The following is a 13,556-nucleotide window of genomic DNA, read 5'->3' on the forward strand; positions in this document are numbered from 1 at the left end:
ATATATATCATAACCGGATGTATCACCTTTTTGCCAATTATACTTGTTAGCTGTTGAATACATGACCTAAATACTTTGGTTTTACCCATTTTGATAGGGCTAACTTCAGCTGACCAGCTGTCATTGACATCAATGAGGTTAATCAAATCCTAAAATCTTTCTGAAGACTGTAAAGTTTATTTTTTATTGTGTACACGACAAGCTGTGATCGTATCATCAATTAGAGTAAAGGAAATGACCAGGTAGTATAATAAATGTATTTGGATCACATGAGAATTAGCATCATGATGATATGAGAGACTCAACAAAAAGATCCTTATAAAATCAAAGCTAAAGGCTTGACTACGGTATACAGATTTGCCTAACATAATATTCTTGTATAAATTTAAAAATAAACATATATATAACGTAAATATTTATAAAACGCAGAATATAAAATATTTTAAATAAAAAAATATGATGGACATACATGTGTATTTTGTCGATTGATACAAACTAACGTTTAAAAAAAGTTAGAAGTTGTCTACCCAACACCGATGAAATTCCATAAGAAAGAGAACAACTTCACATTGTGCTGTTATAAAAAGCTGTGTGATAACAGATGATTATAAAATAATACATGAGCCGTCATCAGGCATTTCCTCAAGAGAAATAGGCTGGCTATCAGAGTCTGTTTTAAGTACCCCGTCAAGTACCTTCAGGTTAGGTAGGACCTTGAAGACGCTACAGAAATAACAACCTATTACTACCATATTATATTATATAATATTACTTATTACTACCATATTGTTTAAATTTAACCATTCAAAGATTAACTTGCACAAAAATTGTAGTAGATTTCATGACAAATCATTGGTATCTATCGTTTGTGATTTTTCAGGTGATCTGACTGCCATGATGTTGCAAGACTAAAATGAATGACTTGATCGCAGTTAAAACACTCAGATCATGCAAAAGTACGATTATGACATCTACAGTTGTACAAAAATCGACAGAATGGAGACTTGTGATGCTGCAACTTGAACAAGATAGCCGATATCAACTATTGCATCGATATTTGAAGGTGATACTAACTAGTGATGTCACTACCAACTAGTGATGTCACTACCAACTAGTGATGTCATTTCACATGCATTGCTCTTCTGAGCATTTTAACGGTGATCAAATTTTGTAGATTTTAATCTTGAAACATTCTGGCAGTCAGGTCACCTCAGACATCAAAAACCGATCGCAAATGATTGAAAAATATGGATAATCTCTGATAGAATCAAGTAAGATTTTTTGTAAGTTCATCTTGAGCCCAGCCATCCTTGTCATGTGTGTCAATATTCCTTGACAATTTGCCAAAAAGTACAATGTTGTGCTCATAATCAAATGATATTTTGTAAAACACGAGAAAACAAGTCCAAGAACACACAGCAAATGTCAGCAAATAAAAAAGTTTTTTGACTTTTTTTTGGGTTAAAACTAGCGAAATTCATACGATTTTAACAAATTCTGGGAAATTTTGCACTATTAATCATATTCATTGAGCACATGTTCAGAATCATTTTCTGACACAAAATCATCAGCAAAACCATAGTTACTAGCAAAACTATAGTTAGTATCACACAATTCTTCATCTGCATCACTATCACCTATTGCATCCAACACCTGAGCCATGTCCAATTTTTTATGTGACATCGTCCCAATAAAAACATTTTTAATACTGTACCTAGAAAGTTGATCAAGACATTTGAAAATTGTAAAAAGTTGAAGTAAAATTTTTGGTCTAATGTTCTATGTAAGCACTAATTTGATTGGTTTGATTGGTTACTTGGAAACAGCATTTGTAAACAGAACCATGTGAAGGCAAGAATACCGGTCGTCAGGGTTTCAAAGAGTTAACAAATAAGGCTTTTCTTATGAACCGGCCTGTCAGATGAAATTAGTTTTGCCTTTAGCTGGTTTTGTTTAAGCATTATAAGTACATCTTCGCTGCATCTTCCTAACAGCCTGGATGGGTTTACTGCCTGTTCACTAGCTGCCAAGCATTTATCCGTTACTCAGCGTTCACCGATTGGCTTGAATACAGTAATTTTACGTTAAGTTAAGGGGAACGCACACCTTCAATGTTAATTTAAATCCATTGTTTGACATTTTTATTACCAAGCAAGGTCTATGCCATAATCAGCTAAGGAGACCTAGTGAGCGATGAAGTTCGATACCTATATACTCAAGCCTCCAAAAAAAACTCAGCGGGAAGTCAGTGCACTCTGTCGATTCTGTTTACTCTTATGAACTCAAGTAACAAGTAAGTATTGGGCAATGATCACCAGCACCAAACTCTAGCAAAACGCTTAAATACATTCAGTTGTGATAAGTCTATGATATAATACCATGCCTTTGTACTAATAGAGCATGCAATAGCAAATTGTGTCCAAAAGTTTAGATTTCTTTCTCACAAGCTAACAAAAACAGGCAGGTATATTGTAATAAGAGCAACGTAATCTGTTTACATAATTTACAAGCAAACAATATTTACTATAAATGCTTTAGTGCACACTGTTCCAGCAAAACATGTGTGATCCCATTTGTTATGCTGTCTTACATTACAGCCTTTAAACAAATAATAGATTTGATGCCTTCATGCAGAAACAAACAAGCAGTAATCAAAGACTGTTTTTATGACCAAGTACATTTTTTGAGCTATCTGCAATATATCACTTCTGTAAAGTTGTTATTAAGAATAAAAATAATTTTCAGAAATTAATTGGCTTTGAAGAGAGACGCATATGAAAATAAATATTTAGGTCCAAAACAAAGATTAACTTTGCAAGGCTAAAAATAACATCTGACAGAGGGCGGAGAAACTATTTGCTCTAGCTAGGCGGCTCTTTATCTCTAGCTAGGCTACTGTGAGCCAACAGCCGCCTAGCTAGAGATGGTGTCTCAATAAAAACACTGAACAGGCGGCAACAGCAAACCACTGTTGAAACTTGCTAAGATAAGTCCTGGTTATAAGAAGCGGGGAAGAACCAAGAACGCCTAGGTCTTTACGGGACATGGTACTTAGACAGAGAAAGCAAACTTAGAATAAAAAACAGCGGCAAATGGAACCACAGACATTAGTTATAATAAATACAGTATTACATGCTCTTTTCACCAGAGTTTTTGTTAGGATTTTGAAAGCGAGAATGGGACGGGATGAGCAACAAATATATTATTGTACATCACCGATGGGTAAATAACTGCCAATTATGACAACAATCCACTTGTGCTTGGCAGAAGTTTATTTAATAATATTTCCGATTTTCACGGTTTTGTTGAAATGCCCTAATTATAAAACAAATCCTAATTTACCCTATAAACAACTAATAAAAACAACATAACTTACCATTGTCAGTAAGTAATGCTAGAGCTCGATTACATTTTTAGACACTTAGACAATAGACCACCAAAGATGAAAGTGAATGTAACTTACCTTTGTCGATAGCCAATGCTATAGTACAAGCCATTTCCAGTCATATCCAGAGACTCGAGTTTCGAATACCTGGAGAGCCCTTTTACAGATTTAATCTGATTGAAGGAGACAACGAGGTGCACGACGTTAGGCATGGACGGAAGGTTCTGCAAAAGGAATGCAAGATTGCAATGCATAGAGCAAACCATGCATAGAGCAAACCATGCATAGAGTCAACCATGCATAGAGCAAACAACGCATAGAGCAAACAATGCATAGAGCAAACAACGCATAGAGCAAACAACGCATAGAGCAAACAACGCATAGAGCATGGAAACCGTAACAAACTTTCCTCATACAATAAAACTGCCGTATGTTGGAGCAAGCGCTCTTGTATTTTGTTTGTTTTATTCCAAAGCCGAAAAAACAATGATAAATGATGTAATGATTACATATAACGTTAAATTCTATTCATAACATCAACCTATGTGAAAGGCGTGTTATATTTGTAAAAACATAAATTTTATGTAAAAACTAAATTAATTATTATTTACTAAATCTCAACTTCCATTATTAAATTACTTTCAATACGCATAAATGGAAATATAGAATCAACAAGGAGCTCGTTTGATGGTAGAGAGAATGATAAAAATAACCTGTGTTAGTTATTATAAGCTCCTTTTTAAATGTGTAATCATAACTTAGATTAAAACTTGAATTTAAAAAGACCTAATTCATATATTGTTATTTACAATGTTAAACAGATTATTTTATACATGTTTGCATATATTTTTATAATTTGTTGTAAAATTAAGATAACATATTATACTAGAAATTCCCTGTCATAAAGCCCACGATCAAAGTGATAATGAAAAAAAGAAAGGGTACTGATGGTTGAGATGCAATATTAGCAGTCAAATGGCACTGCAGTGCAATAGGATAACTGCAATGGTAGCTGTAATGTACTGGGTGTTATTATGTACAACAAACAGCAATAATGAAAGGAAAAGATTATATGTTTATATTTCTCCCTTGCAATAAGAGAAATGCAATATTAGAAGTAAAATGGCAATCTGCTGTGTAATATACACAGGCTGGGGGCTGTATATCATTGGTCATAGCAACCAATATCAAGAAGTTGTGATATTTATCTAGATTTCTGTATTCATATCTAAAAAATTATGCTGAAATTAAAAATCTAAACAGCTTTTAGCTGGTTGTTATAGAAATAGATGTGTATCTATAAAAAAATTTAGGCCTATTACTTATGTAGTTTAGCAGATATTAAAAACGGCTTGGCAGTATCGCGATATTGGGCACAGCCGCAGTATCATCAACAACATCTTTAGAAAAATAATAACAGTAACATATTGCACACCATCGGTCACTATATACTTTGATCTTGTAAATTCGAATGATTATTTTTATAACTAAATCTCATAATAATCTTATAAGAATCGTTAGAAAAATATCATCGTCATTTCCTTTACTTTCACTGCTTTGGGCATCAGTTGGAATACCAAAGTACTCATTATAACTTATAAGTGTCCGAAATGTCAAAGTCCGGTATAGAATCGGCAAAAAACGATTACTTTTCAGTACTTCTACGTTAATTACAGAAACCTTCGGCAATTGGAGAATGCCATGGACTGGTGAAATGTGCACGTTTTTCTTGTAAAATGCGCACGACTTAATGGTTCTACTCTCTGTCGCAAAACCTTATCGGCGTTTTATTAGCCGATTGTAATTTTGTTTTCAAAAGACTTGTCAATTTTTTTTTTGCAATTTTAGGCCAAATTAATCTGTCTATTTTTGTATAATTTGATCAGATAAGTAAGGTTTAGGATATTGTCTACAAATTTCAAAGATTTGGTAACATATTTAAATAGGTTTATATGTGTTTTGTATCGTTATTATACTTAAACGACTCCATTGAAAATTGGTTAAATTTGTTGATGAGATTTCGGTACAAGGGTTTGCAACGGCCGTTAATGAATAATTTTCGTGAATTGTGTGCACATATGCATTTATCATAAAGCTCCCAAACAATCGCTTTGCTCGCGATTAAACCAATGATGTGATTAGCTGTCTGGAAACGTAAATGTTAGAAAATACTTTTTGAAAGTGTGTTTAAAAGTACATTAGACATGTTTCTATTCATAAAACTCATGATAGATATGTACTTATTCACATAAACATGTTGCATTATAATAGAGTTATGAATGCATTTATCATTTTTAAAGTTATTAACATTATCAAAAGTATCGATATTAAAATATCGATACTTTTCTACACAGATACGTATTATTGGCTGTAGCCAATCAGAGCAGTTCTATTAATTAATTGTGAGACAAACATGATTTTAGTAAGTCTTACCTTGAATGATGCAATGAAGTTTTTAGAAAAATTTGCCACTCTGCATCTAGAATAAAACAAATATTTAAAATAATAGAATTCGAGACATACCAAGAAATAATACTAACAGAGACATGATGGTGATGTACAATAGATCCATATTGAACTAATTGTAATTGATATTTAGACTCTGACATCTTTTCTGGGGCAATATAATAAAACAGGTCATGCAATTATAGGAGGCTTTTTCACATTGACGACCTTAGCCTTGTATTCAAGCATTGTTGATTCGGAAAAGAGAGCTATATACAAGTTAAACGCTTTTCTGATAACCATTTCTGTGAATCATACCTTAGTCTGTTGTTCACAAAGCAGCCGAGCTAAAATACTTGGACTCTGCTGCTTCTTTGAGAGGAAAAGTGTACACAGCAATGATTACTCAGACACAAAAATAATTAGACAGCATAAATGAAATATCACCTCGGAAAGGATTGGTTTGAAAGGTCGTTAATTGAGTTATCCATGAGAGTTATTTGCTCAGCTGTCCTCATCCTATGGAGAATTCTAGAAAGATTTTTCACTTGATAAGCGTGATCAAGTTTCTGGTAGGAGAGGTTGACTTCCTGAAACAAAACAAATAATTTTGAGCATAAAGCAACCAACAGATATCTTATGATATTATATTTTTGTTTTGCTTTTTCAGTCAGGTCGTAGAGCAAGTCGTAGAGACAAACCAGCAATCAACTAGACTGCAGGGATGGCCAAATAATTTTGGTCATGATCCATTACAGCCAAATCTGATGCATTAAAGATCCACAACAAGCTGAAGATGTGCATTTTCTTTATTACCATACCTAAACATTATTCTTTTTTTTCCACATATAAACATGCTATTATTTATGCACATCTTACAACAAAGCATCCAATACAATTTTTAAAAACTTTGTTGATATACATAATTTTACTAAAAATCAGTGAATGAATATGCTGTAATAGATAGGTCTGATATCAGTGAGAAAAATGTTGAGTGGGCTTTGACTTCACAATATTATCAAAAACCGGTTTTTTGCTACTGACAGCACATCTTAAAATTCATGAAGAGGAGTATTTGTAAATCGTATTCTGATTGTTTTTCACAAAATTCATTGCTGAAAACAATGCATTTACAAAAATTTTAAGAAAAGTTTAAAAAAATCTTTTTTAAACCAAATTAAAAAAAATACATCAAAAATATTTTTTGACAGCCATCTTAAAAGATCCGCCAACAAGCTATAGAGATCCACATCCGGATCTAGATCCGCTATTTGGCCATTGCTGATGGCCAAATGTTGGCCAGTGCCAACAAGTGAAATCAATTTTTGTATCACCATCGACACTACCATTATATAAAAAAAATAGTTTTACTTCTTGTTATTTAAATTTTGACTATTTATTATAAAGCGTATGAAATATAGTTATTCATTTGATGTCTCCTACAATACAGTAAGTATTTAAGACCCACAAATTTACTCTACAGGCGTGCATGTAAAAGGTTCTAAGGAGTTGCTTATTCTCTCAGCCTGATTTTTGTGAGCAGGTAACTCTCGTAAATGTCATGATGATGTATGATTTTACATTATGTGATTCGCACGTGTGAGGAATGAGTTTATGACAAGCAACAATATTTTTGTATTCGGCTTCAAGTTATACAGCAAATGAAAGTCAGAGAATATTAAAGTCAGAGATCATAAATAACAGAAAAAAAGCAAAACCAAATTTATAAACTTGGAGAACCAAATCAAAGTTAACCATTTCAAATAAATGGTTGAGCAAAATTCAGACTTGGAACTAGATTTAATAGAGAGAATAATAATTAATCACATCATATTTATTCATTGCTCAAACATTAATTGACCAAAATGAACGGCAATCAATGAATGTATCAATGAGTAAATGAATCTGTCAATCAATGTATCAATGAATCAATCAATGTATCAACCAATCAATAAATCAATCAGGATGGGTTTAAACCAACACACATATGTCTTACCAAAGCTTTTTCCCAGTTTTCTTGACCATCTCGGTATTTAACACGTTCTTTCCCAGTCTTATCATGGTGGATCAGGTCACCTGCATTGTCAGTATCGGTATAAAAAGTTTCTTCCTTGGATTCAGGTCCTTCTCTAACTCTAGGAGCTTTGAGCTGGTCACCTTTAACCTCTGTTGCCCTAAGTTCGTGCCAAATAGTGTGCTGGAACTTGTGGGAAGGTAACTGCAATATTATAGACACCCACACTTATTTTTTAGGAATTGTCTTCCTTGGTCTTTGAACAAGCAAATTAAAGTTTTATTACTTAGTATTAAGTACAACGATTTCGGTTATTTTCTTAGCTGATAGCAACCTTATATTGTGTTTTATGCTCATACTCAGCATATCACTCACGCATACATATCTAACATTGCTTTTATATCGATTCCAAATCGATATAATGAATTTTGAACTCATGTCAGTTACACGAATCCAAATCCTCCCTTGTCACCAAATACATGTAGACGCATAAGCTTGTGTCCTCATTAGACTACATCCCATATATATCTTGCTGACTCTATATGTTAAATTCAAAACAGTAACAGACATGCAATGAAAGGAGGCTTTTAACATTGATGAATCAATCACTTTACTATAAATAACAATTTAAATAACTCTTAGCCACAGCAGCACTAAATTGATCACTTTGTGTAATTTTGCAAGCCTTGAAGCATAAATAGACAATCTACAATTCACTATCCCGACTCCTCCATAATACTATTAGATTACCAACTTTTAAAACCATTTTGTTCAACTCAATAATTCCTAAATTCTGTCTTTTTATTTTCTGGCATATAACAATAAACAAAATTTTGGTTAAAGATTTGTCCATGCCAATTAAAGGTTATATATATATATATATATATATATATATATATATATATATATATATATATATATTCCAAAGTAGTGTGTTAAAGCTGCCAAATAGTGCTCAATGAGTGATCAGAGCTTAAATATAAAATTTATTCATGTAAAACCTTAGATAAAAACAACTTCATTACTATTAGTTTCATGTCTGTTACGCAGACAATCATCAGATAAAATTGTTTTGGTCCAACTGAGTTATATAAAAGAAAGGTGTAATTACTATAACGACTGATAGCTATGTAACTGCATTTTGTAGTGTGTATTTAGCAGAATGTCGGCATGTGGAAGCTAGCTCATTACGCTTGTTGAGTGAGCTCATTTCTGGCTTTGTGAGGATGATACACTTTTCTGATATGCACAGGTTACAACGCTTGGTGGCTGGGTCGTATGGCCTTGCGTGTTGAATGATTTTCCATTTAATCGTATATGGTGTGTTCAGGCCTTTTAGCTGCCAGATGTAGTTACTAAGTTCTGTGGCAGATTGCTTGTCCTGGTGCCTGAAAGATGATATGTGGCCGCTGAATCGTGTCTTAAAGGAATTTTCTGTGAGGCCAATATAACTTTCTGTAGGTTTGCTACCGTCGTCTGCGGTGACTACAGCTTGGTAAATGAGCGACTTGCTAAGACAGTTTCCTTCGAGAGGGCATTCATTTGGTGCGCGACAGTTGCATGTTTTGTTGTTTGCTGGGTGCGTCAAGGCGTTGTTCAAAAGCTTCTTATTGTGATTGTTGATGGTTTGTTTGATGTTAGGCATGCAGCTGTAGCCAATCTTTGTGTTGTTTCTATTAAATAGCTTTCTTAGAGGGTGATTGCTCGGAAAAGATTTATTTAATATTTTGATGAATGTCTGACCGATGTTATTTGCCACGTTTCTGCTATATGGTGGGTTGAACCATGTGATGTTTCTTCGTCGCCTGTGTTGTTTAGTTGGTGTAGTGGTTTCATGGGGTGTGAATTTCAGCTGGTGTGTATATCCGCTTGTTGCCAATGCCTGCTGGTACGGTGGTGCTGCTCGGTTGAACTCACTAGCATCGGATGAGATTGCTGATAGTCGGTGGTTGATTGCTTGAGGTAGCTGCTTTATAATGCAGGGTGGGTGGTTGGATTGAGTGTGGATGTATGACGGGATGTTATTGGGTTTGTTGTACGGTGAGTATTTCCCAGTTGTTAGGTCGAATGTGACGTCTAGGAAGTGTGTCACTTTTTTGTTGGTTTCGGCTGTGATGTTTAGTCCGTGCTTCTTGAATATAAGGCAGAGGTCTTTTTTTAGTTTTTCGGCTTGGCGGGGTGTAGATCTTGTTACTGCTAAACCGTCATCTCTATACAGTCCTAGGTTGATGCTGTGCTTTTTACTGATCTCGTGTAGTAAGAATGAGCCAATTAATTCGCACGTTTCTGCTCCGTCGTAACTCCCCATTGTCACGTCAAAATGGGAGTTTTCTCCCTTTTTGCCCCACGTTGTATTTCCGTTGAATAACACTGATTGTTTGGTGTGCATGATGATGTCTGTGTCCTCAGGTGTAATATTATCGTAGTTCGATGCAAATTGGGGAGTTACGACGGAGCAGAAACGTGCGAATTAATTGGCTCATTCTTACTACACGAGATCAGTAAAAAGCACAGCATCAACCTAGGACTGTATAGAGATGACGGTTTAGCAGTAACAAGATCTACACCCCGCCAAGCCGAAAAACTAAAAAAAGACCTCTGCCTTATATTCAAGAAGCACGGACTAAACATCACAGCCGAAACCAACAAAAAAGTGACACACTTCCTAGACGTCACATTCGACCTAACAACTGGGAAATACTCACCGTACAACAAACCCAATAACACCCCGTCATACATCCACACTCAATCCAACCACCCACCCTGCATTATAAAGCAGCTACCTCAAGCAATCAACCACCGACTATCAGCAATCTCATCCGATGCTAGTGAGTTCAACCGAGCAGCACCACCGTACCAGCAGGCATTGGCAACAAGCGGATATACACACCAGCTGAAATTCACACCCCATGAAACCACTACACCAACTAAACAACACAGGCGACGAAGAAACATCACATGGTTCAACCCACCATATAGCAGAAACGTGGCAAATAACATCGGTCAGACATTCATCAAAATATTAAATAAATCTTTTCCGAGCAATCACCCTCTAAGAAAGCTATTTAATAGAAACAACACAAAGATTGGCTACAGCTGCATGCCTAACATCAAACAAACCATCAACAATCACAATAAGAAGCTTTTGAACAACGCCTTGACGCACCCAGCAAACAACAAAACATGCAACTGTCGCGCACCAAATGAATGCCCTCTCGAAGGAAACTGTCTTAGCAAGTCGCTCATTTACCAAGCTGTAGTCACCGCAGACGACGGTAGCAAACCTACAGAAAGTTATATTGGCCTCACAGAAAATTCCTTTAAGACACGATTCAGCGGCCACATATCATCTTTCAGGCACCAGGACAAGCAATCTGCCACAGAACTTAGTAACTACATCTGGCAGCTAAAAGGCCTGAACACACCATATACGATTAAATGGAAAATCATTCAACACGCAAGGCCATACGACCCAGCCACCAAGCGTTGTAACCTGTGCATATCAGAAAAGTGTATCATCCTCACAAAGCCAGAAATGAGCTCACTCAACAAGCGTAATGAGCTAGCTTCCACATGCCGACATTCTGCTAAATACACACTACAAAATGCAGTTACATAGCTATCAGTCGTTATAGTAATTACACCTTTCTTTTATATAACTCAGTTGGACCAAAACAATTTTATCTGATGATTGTCTGCGTAACAGACATGAAACTAATAGTAATGAAGTTGTTTTTATCTAAGGTTTTACATGAATAAATTTTATATATATATATATATATATATATATATATATATATGCATATATGCATCTGACCTGCTGAGTAAAATCAATAAAAAACTGAAACCATCGCAGTAGAGAAGTACATTTTTTAAAGTTACTTTGGCAATATTGCAAATGCATTTCGACAAATGATTATGAATTTATTGAGATGGCTGAAAAATAATTACCAGTTTCAACTCCCATGAGATATTATAAACTTTACTTACCTTTTTCCAAACTAATATTCTTAAAAATTCACCTGAGGCAAAACCTTTTGCTTATGACGGCTTTGGTGCTGTTCATGCTCTCTAGAAGAAACCTGGATAAGTGGTACAGAAGTACCAACATCTGCCGAGTTATTTCTCACATGAGCATCACTTACTCTTATACCACTAAAAAGTATTAACGAAGAATGCAGTGCTGTCTTTAAGTGGAGAAGTTGTCTGAGTGTTTATTTATGAAGGATATGTTAATCGAATAAACCACTTGAGTGCTGGTGTAACACTGTCAGAATAGCTCAAAGTAGCTTAGTTGGCCGAACCTTGCTTGATTCCATTTATAAACAAAATAAATTTTTAATTATCACCACCGAGTAATGCTGAATATCACAACATCAAAAAGGGGCACTGAACCTAGACTTGCTGCTAAAGTGCTATTAACTTGTTACTCGTGATAAGAAAAACATCATTTTCTTTGCAATAAGTGTTCTAAATACTATTGTTAAATTCTTTCTTCATTTTGGCAAAATATAGACACTGCCACCACATCCCCATATAATGTCATATAATATAACCAATGATATACAGCCCCCATGGGGGCTGTATATTATTGATATAACAAAAAAACATTACTGATAACCTAAATCTTAACATCGAGTAGTATAAGCTGAGTGACTTTATGTAAGACAAACTTTTGTTGAAAGCATACGCAACCATCGTCTCAACGATGCCTAAGAAAAAATAAGAATCATCATCGAACGGTTCCGTTTATGCAAACTTCATACTTTTAGTCAAAATAGGAATGCAAGTAGAATTATTTTTAGCCATTAATTTTTCAAATCTTTTTGCTTGTACCAAAACTTAAACAGCCAAATATCCTTACCGTTCAATATGATCCATTTTACTAAAACTTGAACACTTCAGTGTGCCATACTTTTCGACGCTATTTTACATAGAGTCGTAACGCTCAGCGATCAGCATCTTTAAGCTAGGCAACTAGATGACGTCGTGCCTGTGTACAAGGAACATGCGCACTACAACCTCCTGTTCACATGTTCTACTAGTAGCATGGGAATGCGTCTCGGTTTAATGCAGGCACGCCCATTGAATTCTTTCATACCGCCAGATAGGCACGTAATTTGACGACAAAACAACTCCCAAGTCATACAACATTTATTGAAAGTGTTTGATTTTTAACATAGTGTGAACTTTAACTGGTAAAGAACATCTGCAATACGTGTAAACATTTTATTTTATAGTAACCTACAGTAGTATGATAAAACAGCTTCAGCTATATTGACCAAAAGCACCAATAAGACGATAGAGCTATGATAAATCAGCATGGATCAACCAATCGCATGGTAAGTACTTTGTTTTGCAGTACTGCATATACATTTAAATTTTTATTAGGTAAGACATTGTAAAATTATTTGCTGTTCAAGTTAAATGTATTGTGACCTATTGTATGTACTTTAATATTTTTAACCAAAGACAAGCGATAAAAGCTTTTGAAAAAGTGAGCAATAAACAATTTTAACGCGAAAAGTACAGTATGTAAATGCAACTGTTCACATTGAAAGTTTTTAATGTGTCAATTAAATTAGGTACTTTGTTCATTGAATGTCAATTGTCAGATAATTAGAAGCGCATAAGCTAGTCCTGACCAAATAAGCGATTATTTGGAGTTATTTTCTCTTGTTATAGTAAAAAGTACCAGGCGATTTAGCGGCC

General features: G+C 34.8%; 1 protein-coding gene across 1 annotated transcript; it reads right to left on the bottom strand.

Moving 5' to 3' along the window:
• Window positions 1–344: 344 nt before the first annotated feature.
• Window positions 345–12,817, bottom strand: LOC137404538 (uncharacterized). Its single transcript, XM_068090761.1, has 7 exons — window positions 12,709–12,817; window positions 11,867–11,999; window positions 7,827–8,048; window positions 6,278–6,420; window positions 5,819–5,864; window positions 3,464–3,609; window positions 345–723 (listed from the first exon to the last, which is right to left on the bottom strand). Exons 1-7 carry the CDS (start codon window positions 12,723–12,725, stop codon window positions 606–608), a joined length of 825 nt encoding a protein of 274 aa, XP_067946862.1. The 5' UTR covers window positions 12,726–12,817; the 3' UTR covers window positions 345–605.
• Between the last annotated feature and the right edge of the window lie 739 nt (window positions 12,818–13,556).

This window comes from Watersipora subatra, chromosome 9, assembly GCF_963576615.1.
Source record: "Watersipora subatra chromosome 9, tzWatSuba1.1, whole genome shotgun sequence".
Lineage (NCBI taxonomy): Eukaryota > Metazoa > Bryozoa > Gymnolaemata > Cheilostomatida > Watersiporidae > Watersipora > Watersipora subatra.

Coding starts and splice junctions, on each gene's coding strand:
- LOC137404538 (XM_068090761.1), bottom strand. Junction 3,610..5,818: donor ACTTCATTGCATCATTCAAG/GTAAGACTTACT, acceptor TTCCTTTTGCAG/AACCTTCCGTCCATGCCTAA. Junction 724..3,463: donor AGCATTGGCTATCGACAAAG/GTAAGTTACATT, acceptor TTATTTCTGTAG/CGTCTTCAAGGTCCTACCTA.